Source organism: Sphaeramia orbicularis, chromosome 17 (assembly GCF_902148855.1).
Source record: "Sphaeramia orbicularis chromosome 17, fSphaOr1.1, whole genome shotgun sequence".
NCBI lineage: Eukaryota > Metazoa > Chordata > Actinopteri > Kurtiformes > Apogonidae > Sphaeramia > Sphaeramia orbicularis.
In genome coordinates, this window is record NC_043973.1 from 9,230,161 (window position 1) to 9,250,851 (window position 20,691).

Genomic DNA, 20,691 nt, shown 5'->3' on the forward strand with positions numbered 1-20,691 from the left:
CTTACTTATTAGGTTGTTTATTTATTTTCCCCGTACACTTACATAACTACTACAATATTGCTTAGTCGTTTATTCTTTTATTGTGAAAGGGCTCACCGGATGTGCGCCATGTTGTTTGTGTCATACTTCACACTGCTCCTCATTTTCCCAATATTAACCCTTGGGGGAGGATCCTTGAGTGCTGCTGTCGCACAACTACGGTAGACTACAGGCTGTACTTCCCGACTTGTGCTGTATGAATGTGGCAGTGGAGGGTCTCCACTACACGGGGATACTTAAAAATAGCTGCGAAAGGCGCTTAGGTATGACTGGTACTACCGGAGGGTCTCGGTGGGACTGTCCGTAAAGATGAGGATTCCTCCGGTGAGTAACTGGATTGTTTTCATGGCATTTCCCAGGTCTGTAGTGTTATTGCAAATGATTCACCGCCATTTCAACGGCAAGTATTAACTACTCGAAAGCAGCGTGGTTCGGCGTTGTTTGCATTGTGTGGTTTGTTTAGCTAGCTCAACGGAGGGAATACCGACAAGGTGGTGTTACCGTAACACTGTTTTACGTCAGTTACACAACACGTTAACCTCCTCTTAACCGTCACGAGCTGGAGATTATCACTAACAAAACAATATCTAAATCCCTAGTATTAACGACAAATGGAGAAATGAAGCCTTGTGAAACTGACCGCTACCTACACCCCCACCAAGTCCGCGGCAGTGTGACTGCCCACCGGAGCAGCAAGTCGTTACCGTCACTCCGTTCACGACTGCCCGCTGAACCGCCGGAGCTAACCCTGGCAGCTTCAGCTCCTGTCTACGGCTTACTGTCAACCACTACGACTGTTAGCTTCTAAAACGATATAGTCCACCTTATTATGGAAGCAGCTATGACACAACAGTTTGGTAAACTTATTCGTGGCCTTCCGTGGGATGGTGTGTACGTTAAATGCAGCTAGCACCACAGCTAATACAACTAAGTATCCAAGTTCTGGTGCAAACAAACCTAAACTGCTGTGCTTTTCCAGCTCTTCTCTTTTAGCTTCCTGCACTTAATAACACAGAGTAGTTTTCCATGTGTTTGTCCAGTCCACCTGTGAGTAATATTTACTGTCTGAGAGAGTTTTTGGCCTGTAGGCAGAAGGCACAGCCACACTGCCACTTATGGTTGCATAATCCAAGCTAATGGTCACCTATCTGCTCCTCACAGTTTTTAGGTGCCTTGGTGATTTTTGCATTTACCTCACCATTTGGTCTGCAAGGCGTAGTCCAAGATGTGGAGGTGGATTTATGGACAAGTGGGCCCACCACACACAAACAGTGCCTCCTTGAATACCATCTCTATTGAGAAGATTGAATACCATCTCTACTGAGAAGATCAGTTGGCATTAAAGTGCTTCTCCCCGTACCATTCATATTACTGGCAAGGCTCAAGGCTGTGTATAACACCTATAATTTACTTGTCTGGTCCTATTTGGCACGTGCCCAGCAGACAGACAAACTGATTGTCCACGCTGGATGTGAGGCTTAAACATGAAATTTGATAAGGCTTTTTACCTGTAGCAGTAGAAGATGATATCCTACTACATCTCAAAGCGGTTTTGAAACCTTTGAGGGTTTTATTGAGGAGTCTGATCCAACAGGCTCTTGTAGGCAGAGACTTCCCAGATGTAGGTTACTGTATGCTTTCAGAAAGTATTACAAGTCTCTCCCTGATGGCAGCCCAGAAGCCTGTCTCTTTTTTTCTCTGTTTTTGTCTTGTGGTGGTTAAATGTAGATCAAAACATAAGGGAGAAAGGAAGCTCATAATAGCTTTTGACACTTGCTGTGAAGCAGAGGAGCTCTTTGTAGCAGGAGGACAGCTTCCCTTGTCTTTACCTTTCCATCTTCAAATCTCAGCTGATTTACCTTTTAAACTTCCCTTGTAAAAGAAATTATCTTTGTTTTTTTTCATGAATGTGTGAATGAGTGTAAGCTTTGGAGAGCAGAAACCTGTGGCATTTTAGTCTTCTATATTTGTTGCTTGTATGTTTAAAAAAAAAAAAAAAAGTGTGTGTGTGTGTGTATGTGTGTATATATATATATATATATATATATATATATATATATATATATATATATATATATATATGGCAGAATCTGTTGGAACTACATTTAAAAAAAAAAAAAAAATTACCAGAGGACGACAACTCCCAGTCCATTCCCATTCACGGCGTGAAACATTGCATAATAATGTGTCACTCAGTCATGCGATCGCTTTGTTATAAAATTGATGCTGGTCCATTCTTAAAGAGAGGAAGTGATCATTTGAGGTTTCCTGTGTTCGCCCTAAGTAGACACTGTCTGGAGCATGGACGCTAAAAACACTATTAACCAGGATGTGAGCTTGCATTTCTAGGAAGTTCAGACTGGAAAGGGAAAACAAATATCATTCTAACTACTATTATATAAGGTGATCAGCCGTAATTCTTTGACACAGAAAAAGGTGTTTCCCCACCGCAAAACTAGAGTTGTAACAACAATTAAACAATCATTCATTTTTAATATATAAATACATTTGGGAGCATGTGTTTTACTTGTTTTACTTGCGTGCGCATGTCTATATATACATATACACATACATACAGAGAAGTGTCATGAATTGATTGTGATTTGTTAATCTTAAGTGTCTAGAATGTAGCTCAAAAAAACACGAAAAAAGCCTCATGAAGTCATTGATTTCATCAACACACAATTGCAATTTCATGAATAATAGATGACCCCACCCATAAACTTTTAGCTTATAAAGCTTATTTAACAAACTCCATGTGCTTTACTTGCAGAATTTTTCTCTTTCTTCCCTTTTACACCATGCAAAAACATACGTGCTTAGACTATATTTTATAATGGTAGGGAAAATCCTGCATCATGATAATAGGGGTTATGATTCAGTACAAGTCCTATAGGCTTTTGCAGTACAGTACTGCAATCAAAAGCAGTGTTGTGGCGATTGATCCAATATCATAAAACCTTGTACAAAACTCAAGTGTATTTGTACACCCCTAGAAAATAAAATGGGCCTTATAGAGCTATTAAGATATTTATAAGAGTTTAGTTAAGTTTATCGAGATAATTAAGGATGGATTTATTGCTAATAAAAGTCAGTCAATAAATAGGCAATTAGTTGCAGCATCACTCAAAAGTGTAAGTGAGTGAAACATTAATAACATAACATAGAACAAGTATAACATAGCCTAATAACTAACCTATGTTGTCTCTTTCATTTATATCATGCCTGGTGAAATCCAGAGCTTAGAAATGTAAAATAACTAATCCTTTTAAGTACGGTTTTAGTCTTTGACTCAAGTTGATCATTTCTTAGTAAAAGCAGGCCCCAAGCACAAAAAAAGGACCTCCTAATTAAGTGGGAGGTTTTAGTGACACGACTCTGACATACAATGATGCCTACCAAAGCATCCTTCACATAGCATCACTTTATATCAATGTACCAGGCTTCCAGAGGTTATGAGGCAGTGGTGCATCACACTGTTTATCACAGTTTAATGTCCACTCTGTCATCATTAATTCCTCTGAAACTTTAAGTTAAGCTTAATTCTCAGTTAAGCTTATAACAAAGTACACAGTATAATATTCTACAACATCCCAGTCTGATTATTTGGTCTTCCTTTTTATTCTATTGAGCTGGTTAAAAAAATGCCCCTGGAGATCAGTAAAGTTCACCTGTATCTCTATCTGTATAAATGTAAAAAGGGAAATAGTAAACATATTTCAGAAATGGCTGAAAAACTGTAAGTTGTGCCACAAACTGGTCCAACAATAGACTCAAACGCAGCTTGTGCAAGAATGAGGTCTGTAAAGTTTAATAAAAAGTCTTATTGTGATTATTGTGGGCAGTATTACAAATGTGATTACAGTTTGAGTCTGCTTTGTTTTCAAGAGCAATTCACAGATCACAAATTTTTAAATGTGTATTTTTTTTTTCAATTTTTTTTTTTTTTTTAACACAAATGCAAACTTCAAGTTGCTTAAAAAATGGCATGTTTCACACACTGTCATGGCATGTTTCTTTACTGACTGTCAGCAAATCCATAATATCTCAACACAACAAAGATTGCTTGTTTGTACTAATTTTTGCAATGAGATGTATGTTAAATTGCATCCTTTTGTCCTTTCAGACCTTTTTGGTTTGTTTGGTCTGTGACATATTTTTCATACCCAAACAAGGTACATGTGACAGAGGTAGCCCCTCTTTTAGGTTGGAATTTATTGTTTGGTCTCAGTAGTTGTTGGAGTCCTGCTCCTGTTCAGACTGAATCCATACTCTCATGTTTCTTCCCATTCATGTAGAGGAATATACAGCATTGTCCAATAGGCCTGTAATAGTACACATACTGAACCGAAGTGTTTGGTACGCACCTGTTCGGTTTGGTACACAGCTGTACTGAAACGGCACAGTGTGTTGAGAAAAAGATAAAGCAGCTGAAGACGTTGGTCGATGCGGAACTTTAAATCCGTGCAAGGTCCGCATGGATGTATTGAAGGAGCGCACATTGACCCGAAATACGAAATAGCAGCTGATATAAGGTTAAAAAAAAAAAAAAACAAATATGATGTGAACCTGGAAGGAAGAGACAGAAGACCCTCTGCCATCATTACAGTCCTGTTGGGGATCACTATGGGTTCAGGTGAAAGACAACCGCCAATGTCCGGTTCTCAAACACTTACACTTTTATTCTCTCTGTTTGTCTGTCTCCCTGTCTCGCACACACACGCTGTGTAATAGAGGAATAGAACCTGGGAGTTGGACATTGATAGTAAAGTTTCACTTTGGTTTCTCGCCAGCGTTAGTTATGGACCGCATACCCATGTATATTAATGCACCCCCCCCCCCCCAAAAAAAAAAAAAAAAAAAAAATCCCCCCCTTTGTGTTTTTGACAAATCGCACCCTACACACACACAAAAATACACACAGTAGCCTAAACAGTTTATGTGTCCTAAAATAAATAATTTGGTTAATTTTGTTGTCTATGTTGCTCTTAAGTTTAAGAGAATACCAGTTTGCTCTCTTGTTAATGTTACACTTCATGTGGAATGTTGTTGTTTTTATGCACAATGTGAACTGACAACTGTGATTTGATCTTTGTTGTTTGTTCAAAACTACATTTCAGGGAAAAGTGCAATACTAAAATACATTTAGTAATATTTTATTTATTTTATATTCTATTTGATTTATAGCAGCAGAATATCACTCCTGTTTTTCTATATTCTATTGTCTCCTAAAATTGGGGGAAAATGTTAAAAAATTCTTAATGAATGCATTAAAGACATTTTAAGGGGTTTTCTTTCTTCCCGTACCAAACTGAAAAAAAAAACAAAAAAACATGGCTTTTAAAACTGAAAATGTACCAAACTAAAAATGTTGTGTACTGTTACAGGCCTATTGTCCAAGGATTGAACTTTTTTTTTGAACAGAAAAATAAATGACTTGCAACACAATGAAAGACAGAAAAGAGCACAATATGAGACATTTCCTGTTTTCTGTCATCATATCAAATAACTTTATTCTAATCATGACTGTCCCTTTTTTAAGTTTCACATATGGGGTTCACATTCGCCATGCAAAGCGATTACTACCATATATACAGTACAGGCCAAAAGTTTGGACACACCTTCTCATTCTTCGCATTTTCTTTATTTTCATGACTATTTACATTGTAGATTCTCACTGAAGGCATCAAAACTATGAATGAACACATGTGGAATTATGTACTTAACAAAAAAGTGTGAAATAACTGAAAACATCTCTTATATTCTAGTTTCTTCAAAGTAGCCACCCTTAGCTCTGATGACTGCCTTGCACACCCTTGGCATTCTCTTGATGAGCATCAAGAGGTAGTCACCTGAAATGGTTTTCACTTCATAGCTGTGCCTTGTCAGGGTTACTTAGTGGAATTTCTTGCCTTATTGATGGGGTTGGGACCATCAGTTGTGTTGTGCAGAAGTCAGGTTGATGCACAGCTGACAGCCCTATTGGACAACTGTTAGAATACATATTATGGCGAGAACCAATCAGCTAAGTAAAGACAAACGAGTGGCCATCATTACTTTAAGAAATGAAGGTCAGTCAGTCTAGAAAATTTCAAAAACTTTGTATGTGTCCCCAAGTGCAGTCGCAAAAACCATCAAGCGCTCCAACGAAACTGGCTCACATGAGGACCGCCCCAGGAAAGGAAGACCAAGAGTCACCTCTGATGCTGAAGATAAGTTCATCTGAGTCACCAGCCTCAGAAATCGCAAATTAACAGCAGCTCAGATTAGAGACCAGATGAATACCACACAGAGCTCTAGCAGCAGACACATCTCTACAACAACTGTTAAGAGGAGACTGCGTGAATCAGGCCTTCATGGTCAAATAGCTGCTAGGAAACCACTGCTCAGGAGAGGCAACAAACAGAAGAGATTTATTTGGGCCAAGAAACCCAAGGAATGGACATTAGACCAGTGGAAATCTGTGCTTTGGTCTGATGAGTCCAAATTTGAGATCTTTGGATCCAACCGCCGTGTCTTTGTGCGACGCAGAAAAGGTGAACGGATGGATGCTACATGCCTGGTTCCCACCGTGAAGCATGGAGGGGGAGGTGTGATGGTGTGGGGGTGCTTTGCTGGTGACGCTGTTGGGGATTTATTCAAGATTGAAGGCAACCTGAATCAGCATGGCTACCACAGCATCCTGAAGTGACATGCCATTCCATCCGGTTTGCGTTTAGTTGGACCATCATTTATGTTTCAACAGGACAATGACCCCAAACACACCTCCAGGCTGTGTGAGGGATATTTGACCAAGAAGGAGAGTGATGGAGTGCTGCGCCAGATGACCTGGCCTCCACAGTCACCGGACCTGAACCCAATCGAGATGGTTTGGGGTGAGCTGGACCGCAGAGTGAAGGCAAAAGGGCCAACAAGTGCTAAGCATCTCTGGGAACTTCTTCAAGACTGTTAGGAAACCATTTCAGGTGACTACCTCTTGAAGCTCATCAAGAGAATGCCAAGAGTGTGCAAAGCAGTCATCAGAGCTAAGGGTGGCTACTTTGAAGAAACTAGAATATAAGATATGTTTTCAGTTATTTCACACTTTTTTGTTAAGTACATAATTCCACATGTGTTCATTCATAGTTTTGATGCCTTCAGTGAGAATCTACAAAGTAAATAGTCATGAAAATAAAGAAAATGCAAAGAATGAGAAGGTGTGTCCAAACTTTTGGCCTGTACTGTATATTAAGGTTATTATTGTAATGACAGTCATTCAAAAGACTTGACTTGTTTTTGGTGGTTTAATGTCATTGTATGTTTCCAAAACATCTCTTCTTTGTATTGCAGCCATCAGCTGGAGACTCCTAACCAGGTTAAGATTCATCTCAAGCTCTCTTAAATACTTTAAAAGCCGAGGCTCACTCTGAACACTTAGGGACATTTATGCCGGTCATTTATTCTTAATTTGAAGTAAAACTCTTACGTCATCCTCAAAGTTTAAGACCAAAATTTTTACTCTTAAATGCCTTTACCCATATTAGCCCAGAGGATTTATCCTGCCAGACGTATTGACTGAGCCTGCATTTAAGAAGAACACACCATTATTAATTAGACTTATTAGGCTTTTCTTGCTCTCACAAATTAAAATGTATGAAGTGGACCTTGAAGAGAAATACCAGAGCCAGATACCCAAAGATCTCCTTTTTTTTTTTTCTTTTCTTCTTTTTTTTTCAATAATATATTTATTGAGATTTTTACAGGCTATATATGCAAAATTCATTCATTCATTTTCTGAACCCGCTTTATCCTCACTAGGGTCACGGGGGTCGCTTGGAGCCTATCCCAGCTACATAGGGGCGAAGGCGGGGTACACCCTGGACAAGTCGCCAGTTCATTGCAGGGCTGAACTATGCAAAATATAACCATATAAACAATCAAACAAACAGACAAAAGGTATATTTAAAATCAGTGCTTGAATCCATGAGAGTCCTTCCAGATGATGAGTAGTATTGTCAGAATAAAGCATATGGTTGTGGATGTGTACAGGGAATAATTATGATGTCCCAGATACCCGCAACAGATAAGTCAAATCTTTGTTCTTAATATAATTAATGAAACAGCCCCACACTTTTTCAAAAGTGTCTTGTTTGTCTTTTAAAGTGTATGTGATTTTTGTTCAAGTGGTAAATATAAAGACAATTCTTTGAGCCATTTTGCTATGCTTGGTTTGCCCATTTCTTTCCAGGACAGAGCAATCACTCTCTTTGCTTGTATTCCCAGGTTTATGAGGATTTTCTCATAACGATTTATGTGAACTTCTTCAGGGTATAATCCTAATATAAAAAAACTTGGGTTCTAGCACTAGTTTCACTGATAAAATCTCCTGTAACATACCTCTAACTTTTGGACATAACTTAATAATTTTATAGTATAATAATTTTTGGATATAACCATAGACAATGGAACAAAGTGCCCTTCTCTGCATCTATTACAGAGATCTGGGATCTGTATGTTGAATTTGTTAAGCTTTTCTGGTGTAAAACAAAGTCTCATTAGCCAATTAAATTGCAGCAGTTTTAGATGTGTATTGCCTGTCTGTGTTTGGGTTACCTCACAGGCTTTCCTCCATTGTTCCATAGTTATCTCCTCCTGTAAATCAGTTTTCCAAGCATTAAGTTTAGAAACAGAAGATCCAGAAGATGACATAAGCAAATCATACATTTCGGAAATCATACCTTTGCAACAAGGATTTTTGGTTAGAATTTTTTCTAAGACTGACATAGAAGGGATTTTTGTAAAATTGCTTTGATAAGACCTGATAAAATCCCTTAGTTGCAAATATTTGTAAAAATGTCTATGGGGGATATTGAATTTAGTCACCAGTTGATCAAAAGCTAGAAGCCTTTCATCCTTACCATAGACATCCTTCACTACTTCCACCCCCCTGTCTGCCCACATTTTAAAGCCCCCGTCATTTCTGCCTGGAGCAAAGTTATTGTTGCGCCAAATTGGGCTGAATATGGAAAGGGGGGAGGTTTTCGTTTAGGGATCTTTGGGTAGCCTGCAAAACACAGATCATATTTTTAACTATTGGATTAAGTGTAATCTTTTTGAGTTTGTTGTATTTCTAAATTTATGAGTATGAGTGAATGTAGTTAAGAAGAGGTAATTTAAGAGACAGTGATTCAATATTTCTCCATGTGAGGGAAATATCTGTAGCATAGTAAAACATTATTGTTCTTAATTGGACTGCCCAGTAGTACCATAACATATTAGGGCATTGCAGGCCTCCTTTGTCAAAGGACAAATATAAGAGGGACAAGCAAAGTCTGGGATGCCTATTGTTCCATAGGAATTGGTTAAAGAGTTTTTTTAATTTTAAAGAAAAAAATCTGATGGGGGTGGCAGGGGGATATTTTGCAACAGAAGTTTGGGTAGGATATTCATTTTCAGTATATTTATTCTGCCAATTAATGAGATTTGAAGACTTGACCATCTTTCCACTGATTTTAAAAATGTTGGCCATAATTGGATTATAATTGTATTCGACCACTTCTTCCAGCTTTGGAACTATTTGAATTCCAAGATAAGTGAAATGATTCACGTTTCTGAAGAGACAGGTGTATTCAGGTGGGTTTGTCCTCTCCTCAGTATTCAAAAGCATTATGGATGACTTAGAATTATCAGTTTTGGAACCAGGTACAAGGCCAAATTTCTTAAGTCTGAGAGAGCTGGAATTGATGTTCCCAAATTTTTAAGAAAAAGAATCACATCATCAGCATAAAGAGCTATTTGATGGTTGAACCCTTTGAGATTTATACCCGTGATCATGGTGTGGTCCCTTACAGCAATGGTGAGAGGTTGAATTGCTAATATAAATAACAGCGGGGACAGAGGGCAGCCTTGTCTGCAGCCTCTCCCGATCTTTATTGGTTTTGAGATAATGCTTTTGGTAATTATTTTTGCATAATGATTATTATACAGAAGTTTAATCCAATTGCAAAATCCCTGTCCCAAGCTGAAATGTCTGAGGAGTTCATATAAATAAGGCCATTTTAGCCTATCAAAAGCTTTCTCGGCATCTAATGCCAAGAAAGCTGTATCTGACATCCCCCTCTGTTCATACAAAAATATTTAAAACCCTTACATTGTGAAATCCCAGAGGTCCCACCATGAACCCATTTTGATCTTCCTTAATAATATCTGGCAAAAGACTCCAGTGGCTTTGCTAGAATTTTACATAGTATCTCTAAATCAGAATTTAAGAGGTTAATTGGTCTGTAATTTTCACACCTATCAGCTGATTTTCTAGGTTTTGGGAGAAGTGTAATTAGGGCCCCCCTTAAGGTAGGGGGAAGTATTCCTTTTTGAGTAGATTGGATGAACATTTCCAAGAGAGGTTTCCTAAGTTTTATTGCAAATTTCTTATAAATATCAATTGGCAGACCACCTGGCCCAGCAACTTTTCCAGATTTCATGCTCTCTCTTGCCTCTGAGATCTCTTCCAAGGTCAGAGTTGCTCCTAGTCTTTTGCTATCCTCCTCCTGTGTTTTAGGAATGTTTATATTGTCCAGATATGAGAAAGGGCTTGGGTCTAGTTTTCCAGGGGCAAATTCGGGACTATATAGGCCTTCGTAATAAGCCTTAAAGGAGTCATTTTTTGTCACAGGGTCAGAGATTGTTTCCAAGCTATGAATGAATGAATGAATGAATGCATGAAGCTATCAGTTTTTAATTCAGTGATCAACCTTCCTAATTGGGATATTGGGATTTTTCCCCTTGGTCAAAGACTGCTTACTTCAGTTTTAGCAAGTTAGCTGTGGCTTTTGAAGATGGAATTTCATTGTATTGTGATCTTAGTGACAACAGTTTTTGATGTAGTTTGGGACAGTACATATTTTCTGTATTTTCTAATTTTTTTATTTCAATATTCTCAGCTTTTGTTTGGCCTTCTTTGAAATTGAACTTGTGAAGTTGATTATTTGCCCTCTGAGAAAGGCTTTGAATGCTTCCCATCTAATGGATGCAGATGTTTCAGAAGTATTGAAAGTGAAATAGTCATCAATTTAGAGTTTCATGGTATGCCATTAAACTTGAGTCCTTCAGCCATATTTGCAGAAATTTCCATTTAGGTGGATCTCATACCAGACCTGGATCTACATAAACCAAACTATTTGGGGCATGGTCTGAGATTACAATACTGCCATAATTACATTCCTTTATATAATAAAGATCTGCTTTTTAAATAGATTAATATTACCTGTCAAAGTGCACGATTGATTATATAGCATTTTCATTGGATTGTCCAGGAAGAGAATGCAGCCTCCTCTCATGAAAAAACAGGAAGTGGCATATTGTTCTGACAGCAGGGACTTAATGAACTGTTTTAGCATTCTAGTGCATCTGAGCTTTCCGAGTGTTTATGCCCTTGTCTTATTTAATTTTGCTGCCATGCCGGGACGTCCAGTCAGGCATGGTTTATTGCGTTAGTACTCTGTAAGGCCATTTCATTATTAGCATGTCTGACTGACCACTGGAGGCTGTAGCATGGCTGTAGTGAAACGCTGGAGACATGAAATGGTTTAAAAATAGAAAAGACTCCATTGTCTGGTTCAGTCGTGTTTCATATAACATTTTTTATACTGCTTTCCAAAATGATTCTGTAATTGTTGGCAAAATAATCAAACTCTTTCTAGGATCTGAACAAGTTTAACATTGCATATTTATTTTTAGCACTCAATATCCCCAATGTTTGTATGTTTTCTGAATAATAATTGACAGTCTGATATAATAACAGTAATTATCTTTTGCTTTCCATACATCCTGTTTGTTTTTAATAGGCTTTCTTGTTTTAATGTGAAGTGACGTTACATGCAGTTGCTGGTGTGCTGAATAGTTTTTGATTAGTCATTAGCTGATGAGTTAAAGGTCAGCTAGTCAGGAGCGGCGTATTCATACACAACATTTTCTCTAGACAGTGTAGCGGCTGCTGTTTTCCTGCACTCTGACTGACACTCTGTCTCCTGCACATATGTCTCCCTGAAAGCATCGTCCCAAGTTTACATGTCTAAAAATACAGCAGCTTCACGCACTTCGATAAAAAGATGCATTATTCAACACCTCTGCAGAGTAATTAAATCTTAATCAGGGACGGGCTCCTGTCCTCGTGAAGGCGTGTCTGTGTCTGCTTGTGTTGATGTATTTGTGTGCGTTTATGTGTGCACTGTCCCACAGTCCATGGGAGTTTTTCAGACAATGGTGTGAGAAGATTTAAGACATCTCTTGTCCAATGCATAGGCTATAGCTTGGTTAAATATATTCAGTTTTTCACAATTCTGAACATTTGGTTTCAATGCATACTTCCTCTCGCTTCCTCTTTTGATGATGTGAAATTTTAGAATCATGTTATAAGTCATCTTTAATATCTTAATTTTTTACATATCAGATGATTAATATTTGCATGCTTTGCCTTTTTAAATTCTATAACTTAACTTCTGGTTTTGTGAATTTTGGGCCGTTCTTCCTGCCGAACTTGTGTATTTGATCTGGCTTGTGAGCCTCCTTTAAAAACAACTTTTTCAGTTCAACTCACACTGTTTCTCTCAGATTGGGGCTTGAGCTTGGTGACGTAAGCTCAGAAATGTTAATTTTTAGGTTCAATGTCCTGCTTAAGGATCTGTTTTTATCCAAACTTTAGCCTCCTGGATCATGTCTTCAGATGGAGTTTGGAAACATCCACGTAATTCTCCTTCATTTCTTCTTGATGCATTCAGTTCACGTCAGTCCTTCTTGTAGCAAAGCAACGTCAGTCCTTCTTGTAGCAAAACAACCCCACATGTTGCTCCGCCCCTGTGTTTTACATTTAGGATGATGTTCTTAGTGTTACAAGCCTCACCCTTGATTCTTATGTAATAATGCTGATCATTGTGGCCAAATGGCTTTTCACCAGAAAATGTGTCTCAGTGCTCATATAAGAGCTGTAGTCTTGCTTTTTACATGAGAAACAACACACTCTTTACTGTAGATGGAGATAATTTTCCACCTGTCACCTCCAGTCTCTTTACCAGTTCAAAGTCTGTTGACCTGGAATGTTTTGGAACCTGTTGCACCAAAGCCCATGAACCTCTTGGAGTCGGTCCATGTCTCCTTCCTGAACAATTCAAAGACTGTGATCCTGTGGTGATTATATTTGTGTACTATTGTCTGCATACATGAATGCAGTACCTTCAAACTTATGGAAATTTCCCCCAAAGGAGAAACCAGACTTGTGGGAGCCTTTCTTTTCTTTTCTTTTCTTTTTTTTTTTTTTTTTTTTTTTTACATTTTGGTGGATTACTTGAGATTTTCTCCAATAATGCCAATGTGTCTGAAGGGACATGCTTAAAAAAAAAAAAAAAAAAAAAAAAAAAGCTAAATAGTTGGTGTGTTTCTGAAGTCACAAAAAAGTCCACCGTTACTCTGACATTTCATATCCTAAAAATAAAAAAGTTGAAAAAAACTTTCTCATAATTGGCAAAAACTGTGCCTGCAATATATACAGGGTGGGGAAGCAAAATTTACAATATTTTGAGGCAGGGATTGAAAGACAGTGTATGACCAATTAGTTTATTGAAAGTCATGAGAATTTATTTGCCACAAGAAAATTTACACAATAGAAAATGTTTTTATTCCATGTGTCCTCCTTCTTTCTCAATAACTGCCTTCACACACTTCCTGAAACTTGCACAAGTGTTCCTCAAATATTCAGGTGACAACTTCTCCCATTCTTCTTTAACAGTATCTTCCAGACTTTCTCGTAATAGTTTTGCTCATAGTCATTCTCTTATTTACATTATAAACAGTCTTTTATGGACACTCCAACTATTTTTGAAATCTCCTTTGGTGTGACGAGTGCATTCAGCAAATCACACACTCTTTGATGTTTGCTTTCCTGATTACTCATATGGGCAAAAGTTTCTGAAAAGGTATGGATAATAGTGTTAGGTATGATTATGACATCAATATATGTTTGGTTTCAAAACAATTGATGTAGTGCCTGCTGAGAAAAAACAACTAAATGTTCATTGTAAATTTTGCTTCCCCACCCCGTATAAATTATATAAATTTGAACTTTTGCATATTTTATGAAAAACATTTATGTGGAATCTCAGTTGTGTATGTAGTTACTATGTGGACGTTCTCACATACCAATATAAGAACATATGAAAGCTGGTTGAGATCACTGGGTATGTGTTGTGCCTAAACTGAGTCATACTTTATCTGGACTCCACCTGCCTAAAGGTTTATTCTGTATTCTAAATAAAGGGCTGTTTGTTTTTAAATCTAATGCCCGCATTGAATCTAGTAGATTTTCTTTATTTAAAAACATCTTTTTGCTGCGGTCTATGCTCGGATAGCAATGTCCCGCTTCAGAATTCATTCCTTGCGTGGTCGAAATAATATGACCCATAATGATGCAAACTACATGTGTACCCTCAACCCCTCCTGTCCTATGCCTTCACGCTTTTGTGCTGACACCCCGCCCTTACTTGCATCTTAAACTAAGCAGAAAATGTGTTGACTCTGCTCCTTTTCTCCGAGGCCTTCGCTCTACGGAATATTTGGTCTCTGGTGTAATCCCTGGTTGCTCTTGTCCTTATGAGAATGACCCTGAAGTTCAGGCTGGCTGTTATTCATTTACAGCTCCACACACATGCAAACACGCAGATGTGCGCGCACACACTAACACACAGCCACATCACAACCCCTACCCAAGGTCTTCTCATCAGCAAGGACACACTGGGCAGGTTTACTGTACAGTCATTCAGGCTTCAGCCACTTTCCATTCATGACTGTTGATTGCCCTGTCGAGCTGGGGTGGATAACAGCCTACTATGTATGATAATGTCCCCCACACTAATTTATAGTAAGGAAGATCATGTACTGTATTGTCTTAGCCTCATTCAAAAACTGGTTCCAGGATTTCAAGTTGAATAGTCAGTTTACAGATCTTGTTTTTAAGTCAGCATTTTAATAAAAAAAACGCATTAAACTAAATTATAGTGGGACTTTATCTTGCGTCAGCATATAGAGAATTTCCTTCGCTATAATCATATCATATTAGGCACAATGTTTTTTTGGACTACCTTTCAGAAACACACACTGCACCACGTTGGCTGATTTGTAGCTCTTTTACCAAGCACTGTCTTTCCCCACTCTCTGAAAGGTGTGGGCGCTGGGCGCTTGCCAGACTGGATGAAGTGAGAAGTGAAAGGGAAACCTGCTGAGAGATATAGAGAGGGAAAAAACCACCACCACCTGGGACTGCTGAGGAGGACCTCTGTGCAGGTGAGGAACTGTTTCCTGCAGAGATTAAAACCCACACACAAATCGTATTGAGCCACAGATGCTTAGCACTGTACTGACATATAAAGTGTCACATGGTATTGTAAGTGGAACTTGTGATGTGAATTTGCATATTATAGTCCTGTGACCACTGGGTAATTAGAGACGAGAGCTAGAAGAAGAGAAGACCTAAGTGAAAATGAGAAATTTGACTTTAAACAAATGATAATAAAGTGAACAGGGGAGCAAAGATATGAAAAGGTGATATGATTGAGGCCATGGCGGGACATCTGCATACTGTATGAAAATGAATTGAGGTCATGCTCTTTTTGCTTCTAGGTTCATACGCCCGTCGGCAGGGTGGAGCTTCCTGACCCATGGAGAATTACTTTCAGGCCGAGGCCTTCAACCTGGACAAGGTGCTGGATGAGTTTGAGCAGAACGAAGGTGAGCTGATGACAGCATGTGTAATGAGATGAAACAAGAACGAACCATAACTCTGTGCTAAAAGATGGATGGGAGACATTGTCAGGGATGCCACACGTATCTTGTATAGTGTGTTGTGGTGTTCTCTCTTCTCTGGAATCTATACAGTGACTGGAACTTTTGGATGCTTGTAGATGTGTCTACATTGGTTGGGAGGGTCACCTATGAGAGTGATAACTGGTAGATGTTAAGATTCTGTTAGACGCGTCGCTAATGCTTTATTCTGTGGCGCAACACAATATCTTCCATTGCTGCAAGTGGCATCAGATCATCTGTCTTTATATTTAGCCTTTTGATTTGGACAGAGGAAGAAGAACTGCAGAAGGAATGTCCAATTCTGTTTTTTCTTGGTTTTGGCTCCTGAAGCGTTAAAGAGGATAATATTAAACTATAGTGGAATTACAAGGTTAAGTATTTGCCTCTGGTATGCAGTGGAGTAAAGGTATGTGTGCACATTTCACCACTGTAACTGTGTGGTGGCTGGCCTGAAGTGTTGCTAATGCTATGGTATAGATGCCTCTATGTTATCAGCTAAGTAAATGAATGAAGACAGTCAGTGTGAATCAGTCAGCCACTACTACAATGAGTGTGAGTAACATTTACAGGTAGTGATTGAGGGTGGGCAGTCAGGGAGTGGAACTAATTGGATTTTCTATTTCCCTTAGGCCTGTTTGAGGTTGTGTAATTGGTGCAAGGCAAGAGCATTGTGTATTTGTTTTACACTTAATGCTCACAGTATGTTAAGAAATTACATTAGCACTTTGAAACTGTGATTCCACAGAGTTAATTTATGGTAATTATAAAGTAAACACAAGTGAGCTGTGTATGCGCAGATGCCAGCTCTTCAGGACAAACGGTCTGCTCTTTCTAAAGAAAAGATTGCTTTTTTTCTCAGGGTTTGTCATAGATGACCTCAAAGTACTGAAGTACTCTCCCACACACACATGTTGTGTATTTTGATGGTAGGTTAAGCTCTGTGTATTTTGGCTGAGTGATTATCTGTGCATCCTCTGCCAAAGATCCAGCTCGGCAGCTTAACAGTGTATGTGTTGAACCTGACACAGCACATGCTAAAACAGCTTAGCATTAATTCCAGTGGAGGAAAAGGGAGAGTGTTGTACAGTAGCAGGACCTTTGCTTATATTTTTCTTCACTTGCATAGTTGTGCATGTGAGTCACTTTTAATAAATATTAGAGGAATTTCCGTTTGTATTACACAGCATTCACATGTCATCTTGACTGATGGCTCCCATGGGTGACTGAATGGTTTGGCCCACTTTCTCAGAATTTCTCAGTCCATCCACACACTAATTTCCCACTCCATGTCAACCTCATTTCTCAATTTGTCCCCTGGTTTTTTCCTGCCATTTTTAGCTCTTTTGATCACCAGGGAGTGCGCATCTCTGTGGCAGTTCATTTAAAGCTTCCTGTCTTGCTATTGTGGGTTCATGATCTCTTTGCTGGTAGCCACTTTTTTCTCTTCCATGACTTTGAAAGTGACAAATACCTGCAAGGGATTAAACATGATGAGATATAGATTGAGCTGGGCACTTAATTTATGGTGAAACAAACCAATGCAGATGATACTGCTTAAAAACTGACTTTTCAAAGGTGAAAATGAATCAACATTCCACTTCCTGCTTTTTTAGAATGGTGTTGAACCTTCTCATCTTGTTGCTGATTTGGATTTACTCCACATCATGAAATGTATATTAAAAAACTTAATGTGCTGCTTGCAATTAAGTTATTCTATTGGCATTTTATTGGTAATTTGGACAGAGGGCAAGAAGTAAACAGCAAAATGGATGAAATACAGGAAAGTGGAGACTGTGCTAGAGAAAGGTGCCAACATAAAATCACAGCATATGTTGGATGTGATTCTTTATATAATGAAGAGTAGCTGTTTTTCAGTGGAAATAAGAATTTGGTGCCTCAATGTTAACATTGTGGTTAGTTACTTAACATTACTGGATTAATAAGACTCAAAGGAAGTGTCATTAAAAATGTGGATTATTGCAGGTAGGTCACAGAACTGCTTACTATGTAAGCATCAGAAAGCCTGGGACGCAATCATTCATGTCCAAATGCTATTTTAATCATTCCACTTGCAGTCCATTTACAGTGTTCATTTTAAGACTTTTCACACTGGAGGCTGGGGCTGCTACACTCTGAAGACATTTTCTCTCAGTGAAAATGTACATAAAATTAATACACATGGGTAAGCTGATGTCATGGAGTAAATCAATGCTTCATAAAGTAATGTCTCTGTGGGGTGAAAGTGAGAAGAAAAATGACAGTTGTACAGTTTCCACAAGCTTCTTTTAGGGATTTTTAAAAACAAAGGGAACATTGTGTGTCCATGAGTCTGCCAGTCAGGCTGGAAATATGAATAGCCTTTTAATCCCAAGTTAGAGATATTGGGAATTTCTTCTTTCAGGAAATCTCTGAAAACCACCAATACTGTAGTTCAACGTAAATGAGCCTGGTTACCACTATTAAAACTATCATATCTCTTATCGTCGGATGATCACAATCAGTTTGGACAGATTGGTCTCTAAAACTAGTCTCTTCTATTTTGTGTCTTTTGTGTAACTGCTAACCTGATTTAAGTGCCAGATAAGTGATGTTGCTTGTAGCAGTTTTTTTCAGAATCTACAGTTGTACAAAAACTTGTGCTTTTCCTGTGCATAAGCAAGAATTGTTGGTACTTGGTAAAGCTTTCGTTTTTTCTCAAATTGACTGACTAGAGTAGTGCTACACAACTCAAAGCAGAGGCCTTTAGGCAGTGTTTTGTATGTAGAAAATCCCTCCCTGCCCTCCACCTGCAGTATGCACCATCAAGAAATGTTACCTGCAAACAACTTGTATGATGTCCTGTCATCAGGAAGTCTGACAATCCACCGTCATTTTCTGGCAGGGAACCAACTGTGCTTTTGTGAACCACTAGATTATTTTTTTTTGTTGTTGTTGTTTTAAAAATTATTATTATTGATTCATTGTCTTTTACTAATGCCTCAATTGGTTAGTATCCTTTTATGTTTAGATGTGAACTAATGTATGTGAACACTGAAGTCATACAGTAACATATAACATAAATCATAGACGTCAATGTCAAAAGCAATGTGAAACATCATTTTCACATCGCTTTGGAAAAGCGTCTGCCAAATGCGTAAACATAAACATTGAAATATTTTATGAAGGTATTATTCTTCATTTTATTTCATTTATTTATTTATTTTTTCTCTATCAGATGAGACGGACACTCCCATTTTGTCAGATGCCAAGTGGACCCAGATCTTGGCCCCGCCAACCCATCTGCTTTCGCTGAACCCCGCCCTGGCCCACGCAGACCTCAGCCCCCGGGAGAGTCCACTGCCCTTTAAGACCCTCCCTGACTCATCCTCCAACACCTCCCCGGGGGCTGACCCTAAGAGACACCCCAGTGCTGAGTCTTCATCCTGGGCAGAGGAGCGGCCTGCAGATGTCCACAGCCCACCCCTCCCACAGCCGAACATTGGCAAACTGGTGGGCACTGATGACCTCTCGCCGCCCCCAGTGACGGCTTGTAATACTGTGGAGAATGGCTGTCCTGCAAGCCCGCCACTCGACAGGCCCAGTAGGGAGATCTCTTCTCCTCCAGACATCCAGCCTCATGCATCTGAGCTGGAAGCTAAACCTCAACAGGAAGAGAGAGCTGCCTCAGCAGGAGGAGGGGGCTCAACTGGCACTCATTTTACATTTGAGGTAGGAAGTGGACAGGAAGAAACTCTGTCTGCTAAAATTCTTTCAAATGTGGAATCAACAACACAAAATGGAGAAGAGGCTGCTACAGCTGTTTTACAGGAAAAACAATCTAAAAACTCCAAGGACAGCCAAGGGGGAGCTCTCCTGAATGGAGGAAGGGATACTGAGGTGGAGGAAGGTGGAGGAGTAGAGGAGAAGGAGAGGAGATGTGCTTCAGAGGGACAGATGGACCAGCTTCTCAGGATTACAAGCCTTCCCAATGGTTTGGATCAGGAGAGCAGGTGCCATTTGAAAGTGAAGGAGTCTGAGACTAAAGAGGAGGAGGAGGAGGGTGGGTATTCATCCACTCCTGTCCCTTCCAAAGAGGACTCTGTAACTGAGGAGAAAGAAATGGAGGAAAGCAAGCAGGAGAGCAGTGATGGAGGAGCAGTGGGGTCAGCTAGCATCCAACCAAAACTCAACAACGGTCGGCTGCAGCCGGTCAGTGTGCCCTACGGAGGGGCGCGGCCAAAGCAGCCGGTCAGCCTCAAGCTCCAGATCCCACAGCCTCTGTCTGGCCAGGTCCAGAATCAGCTCAGCCTGTCTGCCGGCAGCAAGAACAAGAACCTCGAGAACCAGAGTCGGAGAGGCACGCCCTCTGATGTGACGCTTGGCGGGACTGATCAGAGTGCAGTTGGGGTGAATGGAGATGGGGCTGTCCACTCTCCTTGCCTAATGCCCTCTGAGAGTCCAGATAACGACCTTCAGGCAGGCCAGCAGGGGGCTCTGTGCAGGAAGCCCGCCAGCTCTCTTGGTGAGGTCGCCCCTGTGTGGGTGCCTGACTCCCAGGCTCCTGTCTGCATGAAATGTGATGTCAAGTTCACCTTCACCAAGAGGAGGCACCACTGCAGGGCCTGCGGCAAGGTCAGTGAAGTCACAGAGCTTATTTAAAGTGAATATCCAAACTGAAACTACTCACAGTCTTTATACTTCACATTTCTGGGCCAAAGTAGGCTTGATGTTACTTCTAATTCTTACAGTAATCTGTAGAGCAATAATATATTCCTTGTAGGAGTTGCTCACAACCCTGCTGTTACTGTTATTATTATTATTATTATTATTATTATTACACTTTCA

At 39.5% G+C, this 20,691-nt stretch overlaps 1 protein-coding gene across 2 annotated transcripts in view; it reads left to right on the forward strand.

Annotated features, from left to right (window-relative positions):
• Positions 1 to 148: 148 nt before the first annotated feature.
• The window catches only part of zfyve9a (zinc finger, FYVE domain containing 9a), a 43,853-nt gene continuing 23,310 nt past the window's right edge, over positions 149 to 20,691 (forward strand). For both annotated transcript variants that reach the window (XM_030161444.1, XM_030161445.1), the window contains exons 1-4: positions 149 to 363; positions 15,227 to 15,348; positions 15,685 to 15,792; positions 19,082 to 20,478. In XM_030161444.1, coding sequence (XP_030017304.1) covers positions 15,723 to 15,792; positions 19,082 to 20,478 — 1,467 coding nt within the window. In that variant the 5' untranslated portion in view covers positions 149 to 363; positions 15,227 to 15,348; positions 15,685 to 15,722. The remainder of the gene's footprint in view (positions 364 to 15,226; positions 15,349 to 15,684; positions 15,793 to 19,081; positions 20,479 to 20,691) is intronic.